The 26,151-nt window shown below is 37.6% G+C and overlaps 1 protein-coding gene across 1 annotated transcript in view; it reads right to left on the reverse strand.

Annotated features, from left to right (window-relative positions):
- Positions 1–26,151, reverse strand: part of Nav3 (neuron navigator 3) — a 281,130-nt gene that overhangs the window by 54,228 nt on the left and 200,751 nt on the right. Inside the window, exons 13-20 of the mRNA XM_051206388.1 lie at positions 19,556–19,688; positions 18,434–18,707; positions 16,572–17,280; positions 14,376–14,864; positions 10,854–10,895; positions 9,145–9,305; positions 3,712–3,900; positions 460–512 (exon numbers count right to left, since the gene is read on the reverse strand). Of these exons, the coding sequence (XP_051062345.1) occupies positions 460–512; positions 3,712–3,900; positions 9,145–9,305; positions 10,854–10,895; positions 14,376–14,864; positions 16,572–17,280; positions 18,434–18,707; positions 19,556–19,688 (2,050 nt within the window). The remainder of the gene's footprint in view (positions 1–459; positions 513–3,711; positions 3,901–9,144; positions 9,306–10,853; positions 10,896–14,375; positions 14,865–16,571; positions 17,281–18,433; positions 18,708–19,555; positions 19,689–26,151) is intronic.

The following is a 26,151-nucleotide window of genomic DNA, read 5'->3' on the forward strand; positions in this document are numbered from 1 at the left end:
CTTTTTGTAAAAAAAAAATTAATCATAATTTTTCACACTGGGAGAAGCTTAAACATGGGCATTCATCTCCCGAGAAAACAATTTACAAGTAAACTCTTTCCAGAAGATATATCTGTTAGTTTTTTCCAGAGGAAATGAACCTAAAGATCAAAAGGCACACATCTAGTTCTTCAAGGTCCTTTTGGCACAATCTTTCTCAAAAATAATAACTGGAGAGTATGGTATAAAACAATTATTAGCCATGGATGAGAGAGGAAGTCAAGAAGCATCCTGGACAGAGGATTTAAGGGCTCTATCACAGTCTAGCATGTTTTATAACAGGGCTCTACACTTCCTCACTGCTCACAATGAATGCACCCAAGTCAAGTGAAAGACCATATTTTACTAGGCAATTGCTACACACATATACAGCAGAGGCAAAAGCAAAACAAAACAAAACAAAAACCAGAGTGTACTTACCGTAGAGTAAACAGAAGATGTGCTAGAGACCAACGACAGGGAAGAGCCATGAACTAGAGAAAACAAGAACATGGTTGAAATAATGAAGTTAACAGGGAAGTCCAGACCTTTACTGACAACATAAAGAACAGGTGGCTAGAGACAGAAAATAACCCCAGCAAATGAAAACAGTTGGCTGGTTATGAAAACAGCTGACTGGAAAACACTTAGAGATCCCACAGTTTAATGGGCCGAAGCCTAATTTACATGCTAGCGGTATGTTACAGAGAGAAGTAGTGAGCACGAGGTCCACTGCGTGTACATAACGGACGCTGCAGAAAGTTCCCATCCACAATGAACAGAAAACTACTAATAATAAAAAAGAAAACTTCTAAATGGCTTTTCATATGGTGTTTACGGAATTTCCTTCTCCAAACTTCAATACCCAGGTTTGGGAGTTTTCTCTACAGATTTTCAAGAAAATAAGGGCTTGATACAACTTGGTATTTCATTATTGGGGATGAATTGATTGTGCTGTTTGAAATGGGGGAATCAATTCTTTATAAACTTTAGTAATATAAAAACATTTCCACTTAAAGACGAAAATTCATTCGGACTCATTGGATACGCATCAAATGCAATGTCACAGCAATTAAAGATATGCCATTACTTCGCCACTTACAATGCATTAAACCGAAAAGGTGGGTAAAATTATGCTTAATTATGTTTGTACATAAGTTCTTCCTTTTCCCACATGGAATAATGCTGTCGCTGCTTTCAATTTATCCCTTAAATAGACATATATTAGCTGAGCACATACAATGTCTGACACCATTTCAAGATCCTGGGATTATACGAAAATGAAATACAACCCTGCGTGCTCAAAAAGAAGTCAAAAGGCATAATGAAAACAACGACCACAGCAGAGTAATCCATATCTGTTGACATTAACTGGGAAGTTCAAGGGCAGAGGGCAACACCTCTAACTTGGTTTGCAGAGGGCTGTGGAAACTGCCCGGGACAGTGCCAACGCCAACCCAGATGGCAACAAGAAGATGACAGTTGAGAGAGAGCTAGAAAAAGAAATCTTTTCATTTCTACTTTTGATGTAAAAAGAAATCTTTTCATTTCTACTTTTGGTGTGTGTGTGTGTGTGTGTGTGTGTGTGTGTGTGTGTGGTCTGTATGTATAAAATCAGTGTTTGCTCAAGAGTGCATGCTAATGACCAGTGCAGGATGTGAGGTGGCTTCCTCTGTTACTCTCTTCATACCATGAGAAGGGTCCCCTGCTGAAGTGAAGCTTGTCTTTTTTTTTTTTTTTTTTTTTTTTTTTTTTTTTTTGACTAGGTAGCTTGCACAGAGAGAGCTCTGGGAATCTTCCTGTCTCTGTCTCCCAATGCTAAGCTTCCATGTATGCACAACAGTTAGCTTTTACATGGGTATTTGGGGTTCAACTTAGGCCTTCGTGCTTGCAAAGTCATTATTCTTACTCTCTGGTCCAACTCCTCAGCTGTAGAAGAGTCATTTTAAAAGTGATTTAATAATCTATGTATTAATATATATAGATCTTTCTGAGAAGGGGGATGAAACATAACCTCTAGTGCTTGGGGTAACACTATTGTTTCATTAAGTGTGCAAAACCTGACTCTTTGAGTCAATCGTCTTCTGAAAAGTCCTATTCTTTCAATGTCTATGTAGCTCTTGGGTGATGTTGAAAAAAGTGACAAGAGTTAGCCTGGAGTAGCAGAAGGAAGATGGACAATGGCCCAGAAGAGCCCATTCCCATCCTTTTCTTGCCTCTTGTTTTTTATAGGTCTGTTACTTCATAGTTCGCATCTTAGTCTTCTCATCTGTCAGTGGGAGCAATCTAGGTCAAGCCTGCCTCCATTTGAGATCACAATTTAAGCAGGCCCGAATGGCTTAGCATTCAATGCATGAGCATGAAAGAGTTCATTTTGTCCACCCAGGTTAGCTTTCAGCAACTCGCATTACTTAAATAGCGCACACTGGATGCCAAATTTCCCAGCAATGAAAATCATTCTACTTGTAAATGAGGCACTCAAGAAAGCCATCCATATGTTTTGCAGAGTATAAAAAGTATAAAGACGCTTCTGTGCAAGAGCATGACACGATCACCTCACAAAGGCAAGGGCCTAACATTTCAGATTAGTTACAGTTTTTGCTATGCTGTGGCATCAACCGGCCTTCATCTGTCACAGGCAGGCAGCTTGGTGATTTGCTTATTTTCCCCCAAGGCACGGGCAAAGGTGGGCCACTGAGTTAGTGCTAGCACATTAAGTTTACAATAGTGACCTGAAATCATAGCATACATTACATAAGAAGATACATTTCTCATCCATGTGAGCAATCTACAAAGTGAATGCTCACAATACTAGGAAACTTCCCCGAGTTCACCCTATAAATGACTCATGGCTAAAGACGTATCTTCTGCTGCGTTCCACGTTTAGGGCTTTTGTGTTAGGTATAGTTATTAAATGGTAGCATGCATGCTTGATTCTACTCTAATCACTTGGATTTCTATGCCTTAGCTGGCATGCTTCATGATGTGCAAGCCATATGCTTTCTTCATGGGTAATTAAAAATGTTTCATTAAAGGAAAGTTTCTTAAATTAGAATTGAGTTTTCTATACTATGTACACTTGAGAAAATATGTACACGTGAGCATAAATTTAGCTTCCTTGGATTTTAGCATGGGTTTCTTGAGAGCATGCACATGCAATTGTACAACAAAAAGACATCAACTAGGCCAGGTATGAATTTTATTACCACTGGATAAAAATGTGACCTATATTTGGAAAATGTAGATAGAATATAAATTCTAAAATGCTACAATAGCTAATAGCACTTAGAGTTGAGAACAAAAATTAGCAACATAAGATAGCTTCATAAGATAATTCCTTTTATGGCTTATATATCTTTACAGATCTTTAATAAAGGTTTTGACTAAAGCATTTGTTCTAATATGTGATACATATGTCAAGATCTCTAAAGCCCTGTGTCTATCTTTAAGAGAACATTGGATTTCTCCAAACCGTGGTCAAGCACGGATTTTTAAAAGAAACTGATGCCCTTCATAACACATAAAGAAACAATAAGGGCATCTTCAAGCTTTAGTAAACCCAAAATAAGAATTACATCTGCTGTTTCATTTTCTCTTCCAGGATCCTTATGCTGTGAATACTGAAGTGAATCTACTTTCAGACTTACATGAAGTAACAGTATTCTTATCTTCTCCCATTCCCATCCCCATTACCTTCCTCCATGCTGTCTCTGAATGACCCCGAATGGCTGATAGCACGCGGCCTTTCCTCCAGAGAAGTGGCACTACCACAGAGCTGGGCATCGTCATACAGGTCGAAGGAGGAGTCTTGGGCAGGAATGCTGTTGGAGCGCATCATACTGGGCCCAGGAAGGTTAAATTGAGAAAGGTTGGTGGGACTCACTGGAAAACAAGGAGGAGAGGCTTAAGGACCTGGACAGGGAAGACGACTGGTTAAAACAAAGTAGACATTGTCACGTGAGGTTTTCTTTGGCCCAGCTTGGTCCTGCTGCCCTTCTCCACCCCAAATAAACTCACAAGACTTATATAAATGATTAAACTGCTGGCCATTGGCTATGGTTTCTTATTGGCTAGCTCTGACTTAATTATTAACATTTCTATCAGTCTAAGTATTTCCATGCTTACTGGGAATGCCAGCCCTGCATCTCCTTTGTCTGCTACATCTCTGCAGAGAAGGGAGTGATTTCCTGTTTGTTCCTGCTTATATTCTGATTCTGCCCAGCTATGTCACTCTTTGCCTGTCTGTACAGACCTTCCGACCTCTATGGTTAGCTAGTGGCAGTATCTGTCATGCTATGTCACTTCCCGCCTGGCCAATCAGTGTTTTATTCATCAACCAATAAGACAAACTAACCAACCCATCAATAAGAAGAATATCCCCTATCAAAACACAATGCCAATTCTTGTAAAAAAAAAAAAAAAAAAAAAAAAAAAACAAGTATGTTAGAATGATGGAGGAGGTTTCTCTTATTGGTTGGTGAATAAATGCTGATTGGTCAGTAGCCAGGGAGGAACTATAGGTGGGGTTACTAGACTAAGAACCCTGGGAAGAAGAGGGGCAAGTAAGCAAGTCACCAAAAGGAGACACCAAGAGCTCTTGGAGATGCACAGGAGATAGAAATGGGTTAATAATTAAGAGAGAGCTAGTCAATATGAAGCCTGAGCCATTGGTCAAACAGTTTATGATTAATAAAAGCCACTGTGTGTTTATTTGGCAGTAAAGGGTGGTGGGACCAGGTGGGACAAAGGCCTGTCTACATCAGGAACTCTCAATTTTAGGGAGGTGGAGATTCTACCTGAGAAACATCAGTAGTGGAGAGCATGAATCCTTTCTCCTAAGTACTTGCATGGCAATAATCTAATTTCTATTAATGTCAATTTCTAAAGCTACAGACATTATCACCAACAAGTCATCTCGGCTGTTTGTGGTAGAGATATACTGACATGATATTTTCTAGTAAATGACTAAGAAAATACTGTCTCTCCCAAGGCAACAGGCCTCTTTCCTAGAGAGTAATCATATTTCAATAAGGAAAGCATAATGGAAAAGAAAGTAAAATATAAATAGAAAATTTATCCACAAGAGGAGCTCTGTAGGTATTCCCAGGTAAAGAGTTTAAATCGTTTTGAGCTATATTGATGTGAGTTTATTAGAGTAAGGTCATAAAGAAGAATAAAAAGCATTTTCTTTAAATAAAGTATATATGGTGTCTCATCTTCTAGAAAGAGAATCATAAAAAAGCCATTTTGTGCTGAGTCTAAGATGGAAATCTCAAAATGAGGTTGTCAAGACAAACATATTTCAAAGAAGTATCTCAAGTGCACACTTTCATATAAGATTCTGTCAGTTGTCTATTGCCTTATATCTCATAGTATCCCACGGCTTAGACCAAATGATAATCATCAGCATAAAAACAAAGATATGTCTGACTAAACGATTGTACTGGAAAACACTACCACATTTGCAAACTTGGAATAGGATTGAGGCAGCCAAACGGAGAGACAGCCATCATGAGTTTGTTGTATTAAAACGCCTCACATTTACACTACCACATTTGGAAACTTGGAATAGGATTGAGGCAGCCAAACAGAGAGACAGCCATCATGAGTTTGTTGTATTAAAACGCCTCACATTTAAGAAAGAGAATTTGTTATTGCTATAGAAGGACCAAGCCAGAACCTACAAAGGAAACCACTACAGCTATGAAGGAAAGCACTGAGCATTGTTAGAGCGCTGGAGAACCACATCAGCAATGCTGACTTTAATTGGCTCGAAGTTTTAAACTTGCTCTATTTTTTGACATATGACATATCATAATATAATTAGTTGTTCTCATGGTAAAGTTACATTGCAGGCTTGACTCCAAAATAAGCGAAAGTATGTTTCTACTGATGACAAGGAACTATGCTTGATATTTCACAATGTTAACTGAAAACGAGATAGAACAACCCTCTGACAGTTATGCACTGGAGTTAAATGAAACACAGACAAGGAATTAAATGTAGAAATACAATGAAAAAGGAATAAACTATAAATTCATAAAGTATATAACTAACTGGAAGAAAGAAGAACACCCAAAGAAAGAAGTAAATGATAAAAGAAGAGAAACAGAGACAGAGAAGAAAGAGATATCAAGAGACTGAGGGAAATCAGTGGAATGGAGAGAGGAAGAGAGTGAGCTATTTTTTTTCAGGTGTATTCCTCTAGCCTGGAGCAGTGGCCATTAGTCCTAGATCATCGCGGTTACCGATAAACACCATGAGTTTAGTAATGGGACATTCAGAACTTGAATGCCTATATTCAAGGTACAGAGGTTTCTATAGCGAGATATTAACCAGTGGTTTTGTGATATTGTTTTAAATAATAAAATCTTATGTAAATTTAAAATGTATGTGGAATCTAGTCATGTAACTAAGATGCATGGTTACAAATTCAGAAATTAAAAAAAAAAAAAACCTGAAGTATAAACTTCTAAAATATGTGTCCAGATTTAGACAGTTGGTACTTTGTCATATTGAGTTTAGAATATCATGAAACTTTATCTAATAGATGGGTGGCTGAATCATACATGTTTTTACCATGGGAATCTCTTCTTCAGTACATGTGTCATGGTTCACTTCAAATATGCTGAAGAGAGTGGTGAGAGAAATAATATTCTTCTAGAAGGATGAGGGGGAGTAAAAGAAGGAAAGTGCTTAGTAACTACTATATCTGCAACACACTCATACATAGTACTGAGAAGCCATAGGTTGGTGTCAAGGATTCTACACAGTGACACCACAGGCAAGAAAGATCACACACCTAAGCCTACTCATTTTCTCACATGGACCCTCATTCCTACCGACACTGCCTCCTGAATGTTGAGGTTACCAAACCTAGAAAGGTTCTACATTCTCTTCAACTGCCTTTTCTTTTCATCTATTAAACATGTGTAAATATATAAAAATGTTTAGAAATATTATTTTAAAATTCAAATATAATACACATTAAAATTTAAGATCCCTATCTTTTTCATTTTCAATCTGCTGCTACAATCAATGCTAAAGTCTGGTTTGTATGTAGTTCTTGCATGGTCGCTGTAAATAGAAACAACAGCTCCCTAAAATCCTACAGAAATGCTCTGTTATCTGTAGAAGCACAATTCTTCTCTCATGTTATATTTTAACACTTTAAAATAACTATGTAATACAATATAATCTTAAATCACCAATGTTTTAAACATCTATGATCATGGTATATTGGCTCCAGCTAACACATTAATTTCAATTTTGCAAACTTCTAAATAGAACTCTGTACAACTGTTTGACATTTTTGGTAGAGAAGACTATAATCCAAATGTCATAGTTGTATTCTATATTTACATAATGACACTTTGACTTGCATTCACATTAAATATTACAGCCATCAATTTGAATTATACTAAATTAAATGCAGGTAAAACTAACTGCTGTTCTTTCATAGCAGGAGATATGATTCCTAATAAAAATGTTTCATTTCAGAGTCTTAAGTCTGCAAGTAGTATATGTCTTCCTATTCATTATATCCATCATTCCTTGTAGTGTGGTCTAATTATGTTCAGCTAAGTTCCACTAAGTTTTAATGGCTTTGCCAAGGCTGGACAATAAAAATCAGGGAGCTGTTGTGTTTCATCCAAGAATAATGGAGTAGAATGGTTTATTTAGATCATCATGTGTAGGAAAATCAGCATATTCAGATAATTAAATTAACATCAATTAATAAAAACTTCATAGGCCATAAGAGATATATAGGAAATCTACAGTGTTTGGGGTATTTTGTGTTTATATTCCAGATGTTCCATTATATGTTGTTCGAATTTATATTCTTAAGGGCCTATAAAAATATTTTCAATTTTTTTTAAAAAAATTCAGTGTTAAGATTTTTTTATGTTTTATAATTATGCACCCAGTTAAATGGAAGATATACATCTTTTCCAATTATGGGGCAAAGATATTTCACTATGTAAAGCTACAGCAGCAAAGCCTCGATGCTCATAACACTTCAGTAGCTCATCTAGAACTGTGGTAAAGATCATTGTGTCTTAAAAGCCCTAGCAGTTACAGTGGGAAGAATTGAAATAGGAAAGATTTAGCCTTGAGTCCTTTGGGGTTGAAAGTTGCAACCATGTTTTTTCTCAGCTGACAAAAGATAAAATAAGGAGACTCCTTTCATATGTGACCTGACAGAAGGTGAATTATTTTTACAATAATAATAATAATGTGTACGTGTGTGTCTATGTGGAGCTGTGTCTACCATGAGTACAGATGCTAGAGGAGGCTGGAAACACACATCCCTCTGGAGCTAGAGTTGCAGGAGGTTGCAATTGCCCTATGTGGGTGCTGGGAACCAAATTTGGATTCTTTGGAAAAGCAGTACCAAACTGTCAAGCCACCTTTCCAGTCCAAGAAGCTAAATTTTTACATCACCACTGGGTCTTTTAGATGATAACTGACATGCTTAGACATGCTTCACAGTTTCCTTGATCTTCTCTGTGTCTGTGGTATTTATGTAAATGACATCATTTTCCACAAATGACACTAATGGCTAAAACAGTCATTTAGTTTTCAATATAGTCCACAGAATGTTGTCATTGGTGACATATTATATACCTTAAGGAACGTGTTGATTTCAGTAATGTTTCAAGAAATTATACTTCAAGAAGTATAATTACATACTATTTTCAACCTAATTATTTCCATATTCTATTTGTCTCCATAAAGACCTTTAATTTTGTTCAGCAACAACACAAACTAAGATGCTCTACTGAATATAAATAAGGACTTTGAGATGGAATGGAGGAGGTCGTGTGCTTGCGTGTGCTTGTTTTGTGATTTGTCCCTGCATCCTATACTGTGGTCTGTTTTGTACAGTTCGGCTTTAGCTCACAAAACAATAAAGATTCTAGTTATAATAGTTATCAAAATTAAGCATTTTTCATAGAATAAGGAATACAGTATGTGGCAATTATTCTGTGTACAGTAGGTACAATGCTGAGGCGCTCTCTCTCTCTCTCTCTCTCTCTCTCTCTCAATGGAAACACACCAACACTCCCATGAGAGTAGGTTGTGAATGGACTGGAAGAGGGCTGATGATTTAGAATATTTTACCCAAATTGGAAAAGTGGTATTTTCCTGTGGCTGAAGATGACATAGCAGAAGGGGAGACCAGGGGTGACTGGTTGCCAGTGTCCTGCAGCCCTCCAGTGGAGTGGGAACGCAGCCACTCTTTGCCTTCTTCTTGGTTGGCCTGCCGAGACGATGGGGTGTATCTGCAAAACAGCACAGCTGAGACACTTCAGCACATCTACAAGGGCAAGGCACTGTCAGGACAAGCGAGCAACCGAGGGGAGCTTACTATTCAGACTGCACAGCAATCACAAACAGATTGGATCTAATTACAACTGCTCAGTTCCTCCAGATGATTTGGCACCATCTGCTTGATCCCACAGGGAAAATAAATAGAGTCATGTGAGAAGACGATGATGCTTCTCTGAGACATGGACTTGAAAGGCGTAAGCAATGAGCAGGCAGCCAAGTTAACTGAGAAGGACCCCAAAGCACAGTGTTTGGGAGGACGCGGGGAGGGGCGAACACCACATCAACATGGCAGACCGTGGTAGGCCAGAAGCTAAGGGAGGCACACTGACAGTCACAGAACAGCAGAGGAAATGGGACACAAAATGATAGCGAGAGGAGACTTTCAGTTCTTTGGTTAAAATGCCACTTGCAGTCAGTTTTTCAGGCTATGCCTGTTAGCTTTTTTTCCTCTGAATCTTTGTCTCAAAATAATAATAATAATAATAATAATAATAATAATAATAATAATGTGTAAGGTGGGCTCATGGCCATGAACCCAATTTTCATTTTACTTTTATTCTGAATTGAACAACTATTTAGATATTGCTAGGTGACAGTAGATTAATTCAGATTTAAACTGATCTGGTAAATAATATGAGCAGGCATGGAAGGTAGAAATTGGGACCAAGCTCTTATAAGACACATTCTGTAAATAATTCCTTAGTTGACATACCAGCCCTGTGATGATAATTTCTTTTTATCTACTCCATTTATAGCACACTTCAACCTTTCCTTCTTACTTGTCATAGGTATAGACAATGTAGACTGGGGGGGGGGGAGAGACTAATTTTCCATTTTTTAAAAATATGTTAATTTTCGTGGGCACCTGTACATGCATGAATGTGTATAGTATATGTGTGTGGTTTGTGGGCACACATGTAGGTGGAAGCAATCAGGCATCGGGCTCTATTGCCTTCTGCCTTACACCTTTGAAACTGGATCACTCTCCTCTCACCAAACCCGAGCAGAGCTGTGAACCAGTGGTTTTCCTGCCTCTACTCCTGCCAGTGTTGGGAATTTGAACTCAAGTTCTCATGCTTGCTTACCAAGCATGTCTACCAGCGGAGTCATCTCCCTGGTTTCTCAGTTTTGAAGTTTTGCAAACACATACTTTCAAGGAGAAAAAAACCCGGAGAAGTAATCTGGTCTCAGTAAGAGAGAGATGACTTGTGCACTAGCACTAGCACAGCATCCGAGCTGCTCCCCACATGAACAAAGCCTCTTATTTCATGATCATGACATTCCTACTGGGATTCACTCGAGTCAGCACCTCCATCCTCACTGGCATCGCTTCCTAAGGAGCGTCACCTACTCCTTAAGCCAGAGAAAGCATCAAGGTCAAAAGAGCCTTCAGCTTCCATGCCAGATGCTACACAGCAAACAGACGGGAAGAAGACATAGCACAGAAAGTTTACGTAACAACAGAAAGAGGCACCAGTTGTGCTGAGAGAAATATATACCTTAGTCCCTTTTTGGGTAGTGTATTTCTGTCAAGCTGCATGCTGTTAAAAACAAAGAAAACCCCTAAGGACATAATGCAAACAAAATTTCCAAAATCATATACTCAACAAAATTCATTCCCCAAACTACACAAATTAGCACTCGGCTAACACATACATGAAAACTGAAGTGATTGGAAAAGCTAACTAAGGGGCAGGGCCTCTGTTGTTGCAATAAATGTGGGGTTTCTTTCTATCCTAGTGGCATTAAAAAAGTGATTAGAAAACGCATTAAATCATGTTAGCTTAACTTCCCTGTGGATGCTGTGGTACCCTCCCTCTCCTGTGCAGTGGAGTGGACTAGACTTTTGCTGTGACTTCATATGCAGAAGAATCATAGGGATGACTATGACATCCAATGTGACAAGTCCCAATGACAAGGTAGGATGGAAAATCACATAGCAGTTGTACCTTGTCTAGTTGTGTCTAATAGAAGGGATGAATTTGTTTTCCGCTTACATAAAGAGAGAATTCAACATATAACATGTATTTCCTCTAAACAATGTTTATTGTATTTATTTAAATGTATTAATGAAGTAAACCTATTTCATCTTTGAGAAATGACTGACACCTGGGTATTTAAAGGGTTATTTGTATATTGTATCACCATCATTTTAACTAAGTGGGAAATGACTCACTGGAAATGGAGAGGAATGGGACACACTGAGAGGCTCCATTCTAATCTCTAGCATGCAGCTCGCCAAAGTGGAAAATGAATATGGACTTACAGGACTATTGCTCTTTGCTTAGAGCATCAAATGATCAAAATTAAATACATAGCATGTACACAATGGGGATGATTTAACACAAATGCAAAACAGACTGACTTAAAACCAAATCACTCAAAACCAAAGCTAAAATGTTTTCTTCTACAGGTACTCCATTATATTATGAGTAATTTGCTCTTGTCATATGTTATGATTATAAAACTTCCTAACTACTGTTAAAAATCAAACCAAAGGAATCGTAAATCAATAAGAAACAAATTACAAAACAAATAAGACATCTCTAAATAGAGCTATATTGGGCTATGTATTTATGTGATCATGTGCTATTATTTCTTTGTAATATTGCAGAAAATAAGAAAATTGTTATTTTGCCAATGTTATCAGCTTGTATAAAAAAATCACATATCTATAAGTTACAGTGAAATAACTCAAAACACACTTAAATTGAATAATATAGACCATTTCCTGGACTCAAGAGCAATGGTTCTCAACCTCTGGGTTGAAACACCTTTGGTAAACCCCCTATCTCCCAAAATGCTTACATTATGACTTATAACACAAGAAAAATTACAGTTATGGAGTATCAATGGAAACATGCTATGGTTGGGTTCACCACAACATGAGGAACTGTATTAAAGGGTCGCAGCATTGTGAAGGTGGAGAACCATTGGTCTAGACATTCATGACAATATTATGTTGGCTTTCCTGCAAAACTTCAAGAACTGACTACTCCAGTGTCAGCAATGGCTAGGAAGGGAGACACAGTGAGTGAAGTGGAGATTCCAATCCGTGCACTATATGTCTCTGGCCAAAAGCTGTAATGTGCAACTCGTTTGCACGGTTGTCAAATTCTACATTTAATGACAAACCACAAATTTTCAAGATTGTCTATGAGTTTAAATTACTTTAAAAATATGCTTTGGGTTGGTTACAGTCACAGGGCCACCAATGACTAGATCAGATGTGCAGTGCAACACGGAAAAAATATTTCATTTGTAGTCATTCATTTCCTTACTTTTTAATTCGAGGGAATGATTTATGTGAAAATTGGAATTAGTAAGAAAACTCACTGATTTATTAGCCATAGGACATGAAGATCAAAGTGTATCAAGAGAAGTCAAAAACTTAAATACTCCTTAACATCTATCATATATGTCTCAAATTGACTTTTTAAAAAAAGCACACTTTCATCCACTTTTATGCTTTCCATTTAGTTATTAACTGACCAGTTATGTAAGTACATTCACATGAGACTTTCTTGAACATGTACTCTTTGCAATTTCCATCAGAAGGAAAAGTACACACAATGTTTTAAGTCAAAAAAACATTCAATAGAGCCATTGGCGGGAATGAACTTATTACTATCAGTCTTATATGTCATTCTTAATAAGATACTCACATTAGTTCACATGGCTGAATAGTCACTAATAACATTTAAAGCATATCTTAGAGAGTCTTTATTTAATTATTCTAATGTTGGGTTAAAATTATCCTATTTCTAATATTGTGTAACTATTACAAGATTTGATTTAAAACTGTAAATGACAATATACTTATTGCTGTATTTTTACAGTAAATGTAGAGCTAAAATGTGGAACAAAGTATTAACACTTGATTCCACCATAACTATAGAACTTGTTGATTTTAATGTGCAGTTTTGACTGGATGGTTTCTTGGTTACAATGATATACTTGACCATGTTTCTTAGTATTTAATGTTTGAGGGCTTGGTTTCAACTTGGTTGAAATCCATATGATCAACTTTTTGTTTCCACCTTTTTAATTTAAAGAATATATGTATTTTGGAGGATGGTTGTGACTAGGAAATTATAATCTGCTTGTTCAATTTAGATATTAACTTATTTTTTAAAAAAATCCTTCACATATGTTATTATAAATCTAAGATATACTATTTAAATAAGACTGTTAATACATTTTAAATATAACCATTTGGTGTAAGTTTTATACATGACATGTGATCATGCCTACTTACCTTATAACTACAGAAACTAGAATCTGAGATATTATTGTAAGTCTGTGTTCAGTAGCAGTTCTTTATTTGTCGTGTGTACTAACAAAATCTGAAGGGAAGCTCGGGCTTTCTTTGAATCACATGAGCATTGAGGACTAATTGTTCATTTAGGTTTCAGGTGTTTGAATGTAGTGGACGTGCCAATCACAAGACTGAGTACAGTGAGGTGACTGCACACCAAAAGGCAGTATTTCATTCCTGACTTTGTAGTTCACACAGTCAAGTGAATCCAGAGGAAAGTAATTGGAAATAACAGATTAAAGGACAATTCGAGCACTGTAGATTGTATCTTAATTAAGAGATTAAACTTATATTTAAAAATTCCATGTATTTCTCAGAGCACAATTGTAGAATCCATTTGAATTAACCATCCTTAGGATCTGTGTTGACCACCATTGGAAATGTCTTGAGAAGATACCACTCACTGCATGAACACCTACTTTACATAGTGTTCAAATTGCCTACTGGCTAGAAAGGGAGGCATTCGTGTTAAGAAAGTGATCCAATCACCCTACCTTTAATGACGTCATTCCTTGTCAAATTTGGTAACACAAGTGAAGAATGAGACTGGTCTTATCTATTAACTCTAAATCTAACTTCATTTTTATGTCACTGCACAGTTGTAGTCACAGTGGAATGGAGGAAATTTAGAGCAGGGTGGGGTCGTGGGCACAGTGAGGGAAGAAGGGATTAAGGACTCAGCAATGCCGCCGGTATGGCTCACCTTTCTGAGAGAGTAGATCTCACACTACCCGTTCTGGTGAGCAGGCTCTGCACCTCGTGAGTGCCTGTGGTCAGTCCAGACAGCGAGCCATGATGGCTGAGGGGCAGGTCAATTGACTCAGAGCTCGTATGGAGACTAGTCATGGACTGGTAACTCGGAGTGTCCTTGCTGCCAGCAGAGGAACTGCTCAGATTGGCAGCCCACACAAGACCACCCGATGTGAAAGAGTGAACCGACGCTGGGCTGGAAGCCAAGGAGTGACTTAAGCTTATAACATCTGTAGTTAGGTCTGAGGGCTTATTGAAGAGAGGGCTGCTGTTGCCGCTCAGCCCACCAGCACTGCCCATGCTGCCCGTACCAGACGACGGTGACTCCAGACTGCCTTGTCGCGCTAATGAGGTACTAGGGCTGGGCACTACTGAGGAGGATTTCACACCCTCAGTATTAGGTGCAGAGGCAGATTTGCCACCTGCCTTGGCACCAAACAACCTAAAAGAAAAACAAATAACAACTTCAGTTGTTCCAAGAGACTCATATCCACATTCCATAGGGTTTCAGTCCACAGAGCCAAGTGTGCTTTGGAGTAGTGAGCTACCAAGCACATCCAGCCTCTATGTTCCTGAAGGTGATATGATCGGTCTTGGTGTTAATCAACTACTAAAAAGCTCTTACAATCTCTTACGGGGAAGTCAGCACTGAACTGCAACCCAAGGTGGGCAGAAGAGGGCAAAAGTCAAACATGATCATGCTTGACTTTTACACCTGTAGTACTCAAAGGACTCTAATGTATTTTAGCCATTCCGGCATTGCCTATCTAGAAAACCATTATAATGAAACAACTTCTACGCATTCGGTATATGACGCTTAAATGGATTTTCCTCCTTTTAAAAACAGGTTGCTCAAAAATCTAAAGGGGACACTTAAGGTAATGTCTGGTGGCCTGAGTGACTCAGCTGGAAATATTGCATATTGTTGCCAACTTATGGATTTGCTGAAATCCACCCATGGAAAAAACCACAGGGATTTCTGTCAGTTGCCAGAGCTACTCAGATATATGTATACCAGCAATTTGAAATATCATTGGTGCTAAGGTAGCTATTGGAGTTCAGTTCAGAAAACATTTTAGTTTTGTAAATGAAACAGATGATATAATCAAATTTATGCAAATATGGAAATAAAATGATATGAAGTAATGGCAGAATGGTTACTAATTCAGCTGTAATGAAATCCATATTTCCTGCAGTGGAAGATCTCTATGACGAATATGAGAAATTGTTTCATAGGTAATGGGCCACAAGGAGGCACTATTGGCTTTCACATAAGCAGTGAAAATATTTACTCTTGCTAAAGCTGCAACTTACTCTTTCCAAGAAGAATCAACACTTCAAAACATTCTTCCCAATTAGTACTTCTAATGAGAAAGCTGACTGCTCCTTTTCAAAAAGTTATGCTTCGAAGGTGACTTAAATTTGAGAGCAAACTTTCCAAGGCTCTTTCTAAGAGATCAAAATTCTAGGGTGCACTAGTAGAATAAAAACAAGCCTCAAATATTTAACAAATAACAGATGATACATGATACTGTATTAACTTGAAGAAGAGAAAACAGAGGCAGAGATATTTAACAATTTGTCCTATGTCATCCACTAATTTACCCCCATGCTACTCTGGGTGTCTAAAAGCAGGGCTGTTCCTCAGCAGAACTTCACATACTTAATGCAAAGATAATCATGGTGTATATATCATGCAGCTGGGCCCTGTCAATAAACACTGCTAAAGAGTTCTAGAAGTCACACTACTCGAGAAATAGAAGTAAACGTAGTGTTTATCAAGATCTATGCAGTTTGATTTTGTTTTCAATTATGGAAAGGAGAGGTGAAAACTGCTGAATTACTTTACAAGCTATCACTTCACTTTATGACCACTTCTATGACTTTAAGCCTTTTGCACAAGCTGCTCGCATTTCTAGCATCACCCTGACAGTATACCTCAAAGGCTAACCCCTTATCTAAATGGGTATCACGCCTTTGCACTAACAGTTCACATAATCAGCTCTGTAGAATTCACTATATTTTTGAACAAGTATAGAATACCGAATCTTCAAATATTTGGAATAAATTAAAATACCTTTATGTAGAATAGATACTTGTTATATACTACCTTTTACGTTTTCCCCAGCATCCTCTTACGTACCCTTACCTTCGAAATGTAGGGGAGGCAATATCTGGATATTTGGACCCTGGCTGTCTGAGCCCTTGCGTACCACAGGCACTGGCAGAGGTGGGGCTGGATTTGGGGGAACCTGACAAAGAAACACTCTCTGAATCTGAGACAGCAACTTTCTCCTTCTCTTTGTCTGTTTGGTTGACAGTGACTGGACTTGAGCGCCCTGAGCCGATCTTAGTGGGTTCTCTCAGTTTGGAGGTGGTGGCCCCAGCCGACTTGCTGCTGACGTTGGAGTCAATGCTGCTGGTACTGGATCTGTGGCCACCTCGCCCAGGGATGCCACTGGTGCTGGACTTGGAAGGGCGAGGCAAGCTTCGGTACTGGAGGGTGGTCTTGGAGCTCACATGCAGGACACCGTCATCTTGATTCTGGGACCCATCTAGGCTGGTTTTCCTTCCTGCATTTGACTTCCCACCAATGGCAGCCGATTTGGGTATCTTCCCCAGCGTAGCTGACCCGCTAGTTATGGTGGCACCACTGCTGGTAATCATGGTAGAAGATCCTACACCACTTGGCTTCTTATAACCAAAAGAATTGCTGGCTGATGATCTGCCAATGCCCGAGGGTGGCTTTTTCCCTTCATCTCCGCTGCTTTTCCCTGCATCCGAAGGGGACCTCTGCAAGGATGATCCTTTCAGGGGTGTTTTCCCTTTCTCTGAAGCTTTGGCATCATCTGTCTTCCCTAATTAACAAGAAACACACCAATGGGTTCATTCGAATGTTTTGACATAGTAACACCTCCGAGACCAAATGTAAAAATGTGAATGCTCTTTATCACTTCAGTTCTGAAATATTTCTTCTCTCTGACCTAAACAGGCCCACTCATATAATGAGAGGATTGAGAGTGTGCATAGCTAGAAAGAAAAAAAAAAGTCTGTCGGAGGAAATGTAATGCTCTTGAGGAGATAAAGTGAATAGGTTATTTTCTTAGTTTTTAATGTTTTGTATCTTACAACACTCCTGCTTCAGAAGTCACTTATGCCTATCGAGCCAAGTACTAGACCAGTGGTTCTCAATCTTCCAAATACTGAAACCCTTTAACACAGTTCCTCATGTTGTGGTAACATCCACAACCATAAAATGATTTTTATTGCTACTTTGTACCTTTAATTGTGAATCACAATGTAAATATCTGATACACAGGATATCAGATATGTGAGCCCCAATGAAGTCTGGAGAACTGCTGTACCAGAAAAGAAGTAACTCTCCATACCTTTACTATGATTATATCTTAAGTGTTCTGTGACATCTGCATTTCAGGAAACACTATTTATAAAATAAGGGAGAGTCATTCAACTCTCAGGTTTGTAGTAAAAGGTATCAGCATTTCAAGCATTTGGGTGGTGGCACATGCCTTTAATCCCAGCACTTGGGAGGCAGAGGCAAGTGCGTCTTTGTGAGTTCAAGATCAGCCTGGTCTACACAGTGAGTTCTTGGAACAGGTTCTAAGGCTACACAGGGAAACCCCCTCTTGAAAAACAAAACAAACAGAATGTAGTGGCATTTGTAAAATCAATATTGAGACTATTCATTAAAAAGTCAGGAAAAGTGAGGTATTATTTGTCCAGAACCAAGACTTTACCTGTACATATAAAGTGACCATTGTAACACAGCACATAGCAACCCTCTGTGACAAGTGTGATCCCCACGGGATTTTCACATTGTCATACTTATGTGGGCTTATATGATCAGGTATGTGGATTGCAGAATAAACTTGTTTAACTGTGTGCATAAGAATCTAAGTAATAAAGGGAGAGCTAATACACATGGAAACAGATGCACAGTGGGACCATAGGTTAAAATTCTGTAGCGCAGATCTCACGTGACAAACCTACCCGGGGTCTTGAGTGCACTTGTGCCGGTTTTCTGCCTAGCTGGTGTTCCTCCTTGGGCAGACATGCCTCTCCTCCAGGAGCCAGTCTGAGACACAGACAGGGCCGCTTTCTGCCCGCCTGTCTTCTCAGAGTCTTCAGCAAGTCCAGAACTAGTATCCTTCCACTTGGCACCTCCATCACCGTGGCCGTCAAAGTCCTCTTCGGTCTTCTTAGCCTCCTCTGGACTGTCCCAAGTCTCGTCACCTGTTGACCGTTTCTCCGCATCTGTCTTCAGCTAGAAAGGAAAACTTTCCATGAAGAAAAACCCTACAAAGTGTGAATCGGGACCGGGAACGTGTTTTCAGATAACTGGCAGGAAAAATAACAAAGCCCTGATCTATACTTCAGAAGCGTGCCGGAAAAGATTCTATTTTTAACTATGCTTTCACTTAAGTTTCATCAGTTTGAGCCATAGAATTTCCCTTTGCAGATATTAGAGGATGACAGGATAAATAATATCCAGAAGAGCCTAATTAAACTTTACAAAGAAAGGGGGTTTTCTATGACAAATGTGAGGGAAAGACCAAGACAAGACAGCATGTATTCAATGTTCTTTCTTGATTGACCACCCACAAGTCAACCTACTAATTTGTTTTTGACATCATTATAAACTCATTAAAAATAATCCCATGTTAAAACTGTTTTTTAAACTTGGTTTTTAAGTAAATCAGTATTAGAGGGGAAAAAAAATGTTCAGGTGGGTCTTTCTGGGTTAGAGATCAGCAAATACTTCTAAGTCATTCACAATCTTCAAAGGAGGTGGGGGTGGGTCGGAGGGGTGGACACTGCTATAGTTCTGAGGGCTGCAACTCTAGGGGTCCTAAAACAAAAACACTTCAGATTCCAGTGTTGGTGAGTCATTAGCCTGTCTGATTATTCGGCTTATGCAAATACTTCAGATTAATGAATAAAATCACAGTTAAAGAAAATATATTTTCTTTTCTTTCTTTTTTATTTTCTTTTTACGTTTTCTGTTTTTCCTTCTCTCTCTCTCTCTCTCTCTCTCTCTCTCTCTCTCTCTTTTTTTGAGGAAGAAATTGATGGAATCACTGGGAAGAGAGGAAGAGAGAGGAAGGCTCTCACCTGAGTCTTCTTCCTGGAGGGGACAGTGATGTTGGAGTAAGAGCTGAGGGAGGACGCAGTGTTCAGGTCATCTGTGCTGATGTTATCCAGGGTATCACTGAGACCGCTGCTCACTGAACTACTGTCATCCCAGCTAAAGAGAAGACATGAAGCAGCAATGAGCAGGTCACAGGACCAACGATGCGAATCACAGACATTCCCACACAGTGTTTTCATGCATTATAAAGGCATTAAAACACTTACTATGAAAATTTGTTCACTATCCACTTTGGGAACATCATATTTATAAGAACTGAATAGATACTAAATAACAGCCCTATCTGGTATTTAGGAAGAACCAGAAGACATGGATTCTAGGCAAACATTAGAAACGTGAATACAAACACTAAGAGAAGAGTAACATGCCAACTGGGTCCCTCATACCACACCCACAAAAGCAACCTGAATAATAAAGTATCTAAGAATTAATTCTCTGTTCAAAAAAAAATGTTTGCTTTAGTAAGGCATCTGAAAACTATTCCTCATTTTCCTACCTTAAAATTACAACTATTCAACTGTGCTTAATATTGAAATTCATACAGTAATATTGCCCACCACATTTCCAAACCTCCACTGCCTAGATTCTTTAATGGGATGGAGTGCATATCTTAAAACTTGGTGGAAAGGACCTTTACCTGCTAAGTCATTTCCTCCTCAGCCCCCAACATCATCTTCTAAATGAAACCCTTAGCTTCAAATAGTATGCTAAAGTCACTATCACCTATTGTGATCACAACAATCACAGATATTTCTCAATAAACACAATAGCCTTATACAATCGACAGATCCAATAAACATCATGAACTTTCAATCTCTCATTGAAAATTGAAATAAAGTAAATTAACAAACATGATGGTCATGAAAAACAAATATCAAATAAAGCTTGATGTAAATAGGGGTTCCCCTGGGATTTGACCACTCTTACAGGTAGTACATGATAGGTTATTGAATGTACCATTCTGGTTTAATTAGCACCATACTACCCTTGTCTCTGTCTTCTCTCTCCTTTCCTAAAATATGCTCATAACAAGCATTATGTTCCCTGCCATCATCACTTGACTCTTCTGAATCCTATACGAGAACATCTTTGAAGTGCTCTGCATCTTGCCCTCCATTCTATTAACTTTAGAATATTTCCCTTGACAACAACTATGAAATCATGGTTATGATTTTGAAACCTTAATTACTTAGCTAAACTAAAATTTTTAGCCTTATTTGGAATTGTTCCCCAAAGGAGTTCTGTCAAAATCTCAAATTAACTCTATGTAGATCACATTATTCTTTCTGCAAAAATCCTTCCCAACATTCAGTATTATTCTTACTTCCTTTTTTTCTTAAATGAAATCTAATTCTCTGTGAAATCGTCTGTAATCACTTAAAAATTCCCTTTAGCAGGCACCATGACTGGCAGTCTTATACATTTTCCACTTTTTATAATATACTCAATACTCATTTCAAAAATATTGGTAATCATGTATTCTCACTCAGTGTGAGAAGTAAATTGCAGTTTTTCAAACAACTCAGTGTTTACTGAGAACATCAACTGTGATAAGCATATCCAATAGAAATTGGAAAGTGCAATGATAGAGGTTAGTTGTATAAATACATGGTGGGATATAATCAGGATTACTTCTTTCAAGAGCTAGTGTCTTCATGATGTGACTATGACAACAGTAAGTGGTAAGATCCTATGCTAACCAGTCTATTACTGCATTTTCACTCCTGATAACCAGTGTGTGTGTGTCTGTACGTGTGTGTTTGTGTATATTTCTGTCCTCCTTTTCATACTATGAATAATGGACTATGCTTTACTTTTCTTTATAGCTCTAATAGATAACAGTGTCTGTTGTTGACTATGCCACTAAATTATATTGCTAATGAAGCTTTGCTTTTGAAAATGCTGCTTTTTACTCATTGATTTTAAACTGGGGTAAGTCTGATAATAAATAAAAGACTTTTTAAAAAGATTTATTTTTATTTTATGTGTATAAATGTATTTATCTGCACACCGTGTGTGTGTGTGTGTGTGTGTGTGTGTGTGTGTGTGTGGTACCTCAGAGGAGAGAAGAGAGTATCAGATCATCTGGATCTAGAGTTACAGATGGCTGTGAGCTGGTATGTGGGTGCTGGGAACTAAATTCGAGTTCTCTGTAAAAACATCAAGTGCCCTTAACCTCAGAGCCACTACTTCAGCTCTATTAAATGAAAGTTTAAAGCAAACTTTTGTTAAACATAGTTCTTGAAGAAATACTTTTTTGACAGATAATGGGGTTCTTTTTCTAATCTTAAACTTCCATGACATTTGACTTTCTTCTTTGATTTTGTAGATAACAGAATTCTCCACAGCCATGATGCAATTAATTCTGTTGATTGTCACACACTTAATTAAGTTGAAAAAAAAACCTAATAGAAAATAGTTTTTAATGAAAGAAATATTAGCATAATTAGCTCTGAGTAATAAGTCTCAAATCTCATCAAATATTTTTCCATCCTTTAATTTTTAATTGCATTAAAATCTAAGGGTTTCTAACTATATTCTGCATAAAGGGCACCTCTTTATTTCTGGCAAATTACATATCTATAATCCTGTTGAGATTTTTCTCTCATAGTCTATGACAAATTTATAGGTTGTGGGATTGTTACTCATGCAGCTTTGTCTACAAATTGTGTACTTCCTGCCTTGAAACACTATAAATAAAGTCATTAAAACATTCACATACAAGTCTCTGTATGGTTATGATCCTTTGCTCACTAAGTAGGATAGTAGTCACAGTCACACTGACAAGGAAAAACTACACACTTTTCTAATGAGTGTGCAGAATTATGGCATCTCTCTGTGTGTCTCTCCTTCCTCAATATCTGTCCTTTTCTCTCTGGTGTGTGTGTGTGTGTGTGTGTGTGTGTGTGTGTATGTGTGTGTGTACTGATGGTGGGGGATGTACTCACGTTTGAGGGTTCTTGTAGAAGCCAAAAGTTAAAGTTAGGCTATCTTATTTATTGTTTCTACAACTTTTTCTTTTTTATTTTCCCCCTTTGAGATGGGATCTTACCAAGTAGCCCTGGCTGGATCTTGTAGATCAGACTGACCTAGAACTTAGAGAGGTCTTCTTAATGGAGATAAAGGCATGTGCCACCATGCCCACTCATCATATTTTTAGTTAGGATTTCTCACTGAACCCAGTGTTCACATTACATGTAGCCTGGAAGGACAGCAAGCTCCAGAGAGTTCTTTTCACCTTCTACTGCTGGGGTGGCAGAGGCTCAACACCAAGCCTGACTATCAGGTGAGTGTTGGAGATCTGGGCTTTCACTTAAAGCACTCTGAGAACAAAAGCCAACTCTCAAGTCACAATTTTGCATTCTTAGCTTAAGAAATGACTATTTCAGTCATTCCATAGTCTTACTGTCACAAGACCAAGGGTTGTAATCAGTTGCAAATAGTTCAGAATGTTCTTCCAATTTAAAAAAAAAATCAGTCTTGCTCTAGACTGCAGGTTTCTTCCATCTTTTTTTTTTTTTTTTTAAATTTTATGTTTCCTATAGCTTTACATTAGGCAGGATGGCAAAATTCTTAATTGTATTCACCATAAAGTATAGATCAACTTGTTCTTTTAATATATAGGTTTATGTTCTTTCCAGCCTTTGATGCACTTAGTTTCCATGGAAAATTTATAACAAAAAATAATTGACTGTATGACTATATGCATGGTGGTTTATTTCAAAGTTTCTATTGCTTCATTTCTATGGGCATTTCAGTAAATATTACCCGCATGCTGTGGCTTTACAGGAAGTCTTAAAAACAGATCGTGCAAATCGACCAGATTCAAGCTTCTTTTTACAAAATCACTGCAGCTATTTTTGTTCCTAGCATTTGCATGTGATTGCAGAAACAGCCTCTAAACATCTATTGAAAGGCTACCATGACTTGATCTGCATTTTATTAAATCTAGAGACCCATTGGGAAATACTGATATCCTCTCAAGCCTCTCAGGCCACCATCAAGAAATACTTTTCAATATATTTTTACCTTCTTTAATCTCTTTATGCAATAATGGGCAATTCTTGGAATCACAGAGCTTTAAAAAAGTAAATTGGGTTATATTATGAAAGCTGTCATACTATATGCTTAAATGTTCGTGTTTTATTTTTTCTCACTGTTGTTGCTTGTATATCAAATACAATCAAATTCTAAACCTTGGCTTTGTATGACATAACGTTGTCAAGTTCATTGATTGCTTTTTTGGTGCTGCAGGATGAAGGCCTGATTTTTTTAAAAGTAAATTCCTGTGTTACTTCTTCATGTATGTTCAGTCACGTCAACTCTGAACACAGTAAGCTAAACATTTCCTTTCTATACACTCACTCCAATATACTGAACATGCCAATGTGCAACCAAGAATGCCAGTTTTTCACATATAAGTATGATAACACACAGATACAATTATAATATTATTACCCCAATCATTAAATGCAGGAAGAAGGCTAAAGAATAAGCCCACACTAAATCATAATGGAAACGGAGGAATAAATAATTGAAAGGTCCATTAATTTTTTAGCAAGTGTCAAGAAAATCTGTGGTATGAAAAATAGGAAATTGAGACTTTTATATCAAATTGCAAATTAAATTCCAAGTCAGTGCAGCAGCTCAGTATGGAAAGTAGAAGACTATCCTGAAAATATAAATTCCATTCTTTAAAGGAGAGACTTTGAAATTACAAACCAATGAGGATGTTCATAAAGAAAAGAATTAGACTTTATAAGCCAATCTTTCTTACACGTTGAAAGTGTGACCTGAATGTAGAATGGTAAAATACACATTATTTTTATTGGGACATAACAGAAAACACTTGTAATAATTACTACATGAAGGGCAACTAAGTAATAATAAATATTCACAGAAGACAAAGAATCTTGATAATGTACAAAGAAAAATCCCAAAACATCCCAAAAGCATATGAAGAATTTTACCTTTAGAGTTAAAGTTCTATCTAGCAATCAACCAGCATGTATAAGGTCCTCACAAGTGACTAGATACTCTGTCTTCTTTACACTTTCTAGTAACTCACAAAAACCCAGAAGTAATGGTTATAAGGTCATCCCCACATTATATAGACAAGGAGATTAAGGCACAATTATATTAATTTCTCACATACTAAACAGTGAGTTTTGATCCAGATCTGTCCAGATGCAGATTTCAAGTAATTAACTCAATCCCTCCCCCTCATAAAATGCTAACAGTGAAATTCGTTTAATATTTTGAGATGATTTCAAATACTGTCATCAAATGTGTTCAATCTGCTTCATAATTTAGGTTAATAATGTTGCTTATGACAATCCGTCCTAAATAAAGAATTTGACTTGTGACCAGAGATTTACTTAGGAAGACATTCATCTTGGCATCCTCTTTCTTAATACTTTCGAGGAATAAGCCATTGACACATGAAGTGATCCACATTAACTGAAAGTAAATTGTGTTTGTGAAGGCAGATTTAAAAGACTATGTGCTAAGTGTTCCTGTTTCTTTGATAATTTAGTGATGACCAGTGGTTAGCAGTAAAGGGAGTCCTCTAAAAGTATGTGCATAGCTTCATACAGATGTCAAAAACTCGAAAATGTGTAACAGTGATACAAAAATTATACAACCTAGAAACATAAAATAAAAGAATGTAGCCATTTAACATTTAAACATATTTGACTTCCCATTAGAATACCAAGTGAATGAGAAAAATGTGTGGGGATGCCTACTTTTTAGCTTTCAAACAATTAGTAATATGATAAAGCTAACTGTTGTCTACAACCACCTCTGGGTACACATCTGAAGGTAAATCTGCTTAAAACTAAACGTATTTTAGTTCACAATTTCACATTTACTGGATAGTTCTTAAAACTCACTTTGAAGGTTTGAAACATGTCCCAGAAGGAAGAGTTAGCCCAGTGACCTGCTATTGGTTGCTGGGTCATTTTTCAATATTCCCCTGTATTGGGCTTAGCAGCATTTGGGGCTGGCAGTCTTCATGTCCCTTTTAGACTGTTCAGATTGCTGTACCAACTGCTCAACAAGTGCATATACAGGAAAAAGACACCATCTCAACGAAGGGTGGCTCTTTCTAACCCCAGGCACTAAAAAGTAACCTTAATTTCAAATTTCACCTTATTTAATTAGCATTAGTGAATGAATGGAACATGTCGATTAGTTATTTCTCTGAACACACTCCTCTTTTACCCCAATTCGATTATAATCAAAATACCGGCTACTGAGGTGACATTATTTTAAATTACTACCGAAATGTTCACTGAGTACAGACTTTTCCATTTTTGTTCATAGGTTGATCTTATTAAAAGTTAAACTAAAAATACATTTGTAAAACAGTTTAGCTTCCAGTCAAATGGCTTGATTATATACTATATAGTCATTTAGAAAACACTGCCATGGATGTTATATTTCTCAGTATTGCAGTATTCTTAGGGCAACAGTACTGGGAAACACTTGAAATGAATGATATGGTTCACCAGGAACGTGATGTTCTTAAGCCGGGTGCCTTCAGATGCATATAGTT

Source organism: Phodopus roborovskii, unplaced genomic scaffold (assembly GCF_943737965.1).
Source record: "Phodopus roborovskii unplaced genomic scaffold, PHOROB, whole genome shotgun sequence".
Classification (NCBI taxonomy): domain Eukaryota; kingdom Metazoa; phylum Chordata; class Mammalia; order Rodentia; family Cricetidae; genus Phodopus; species Phodopus roborovskii.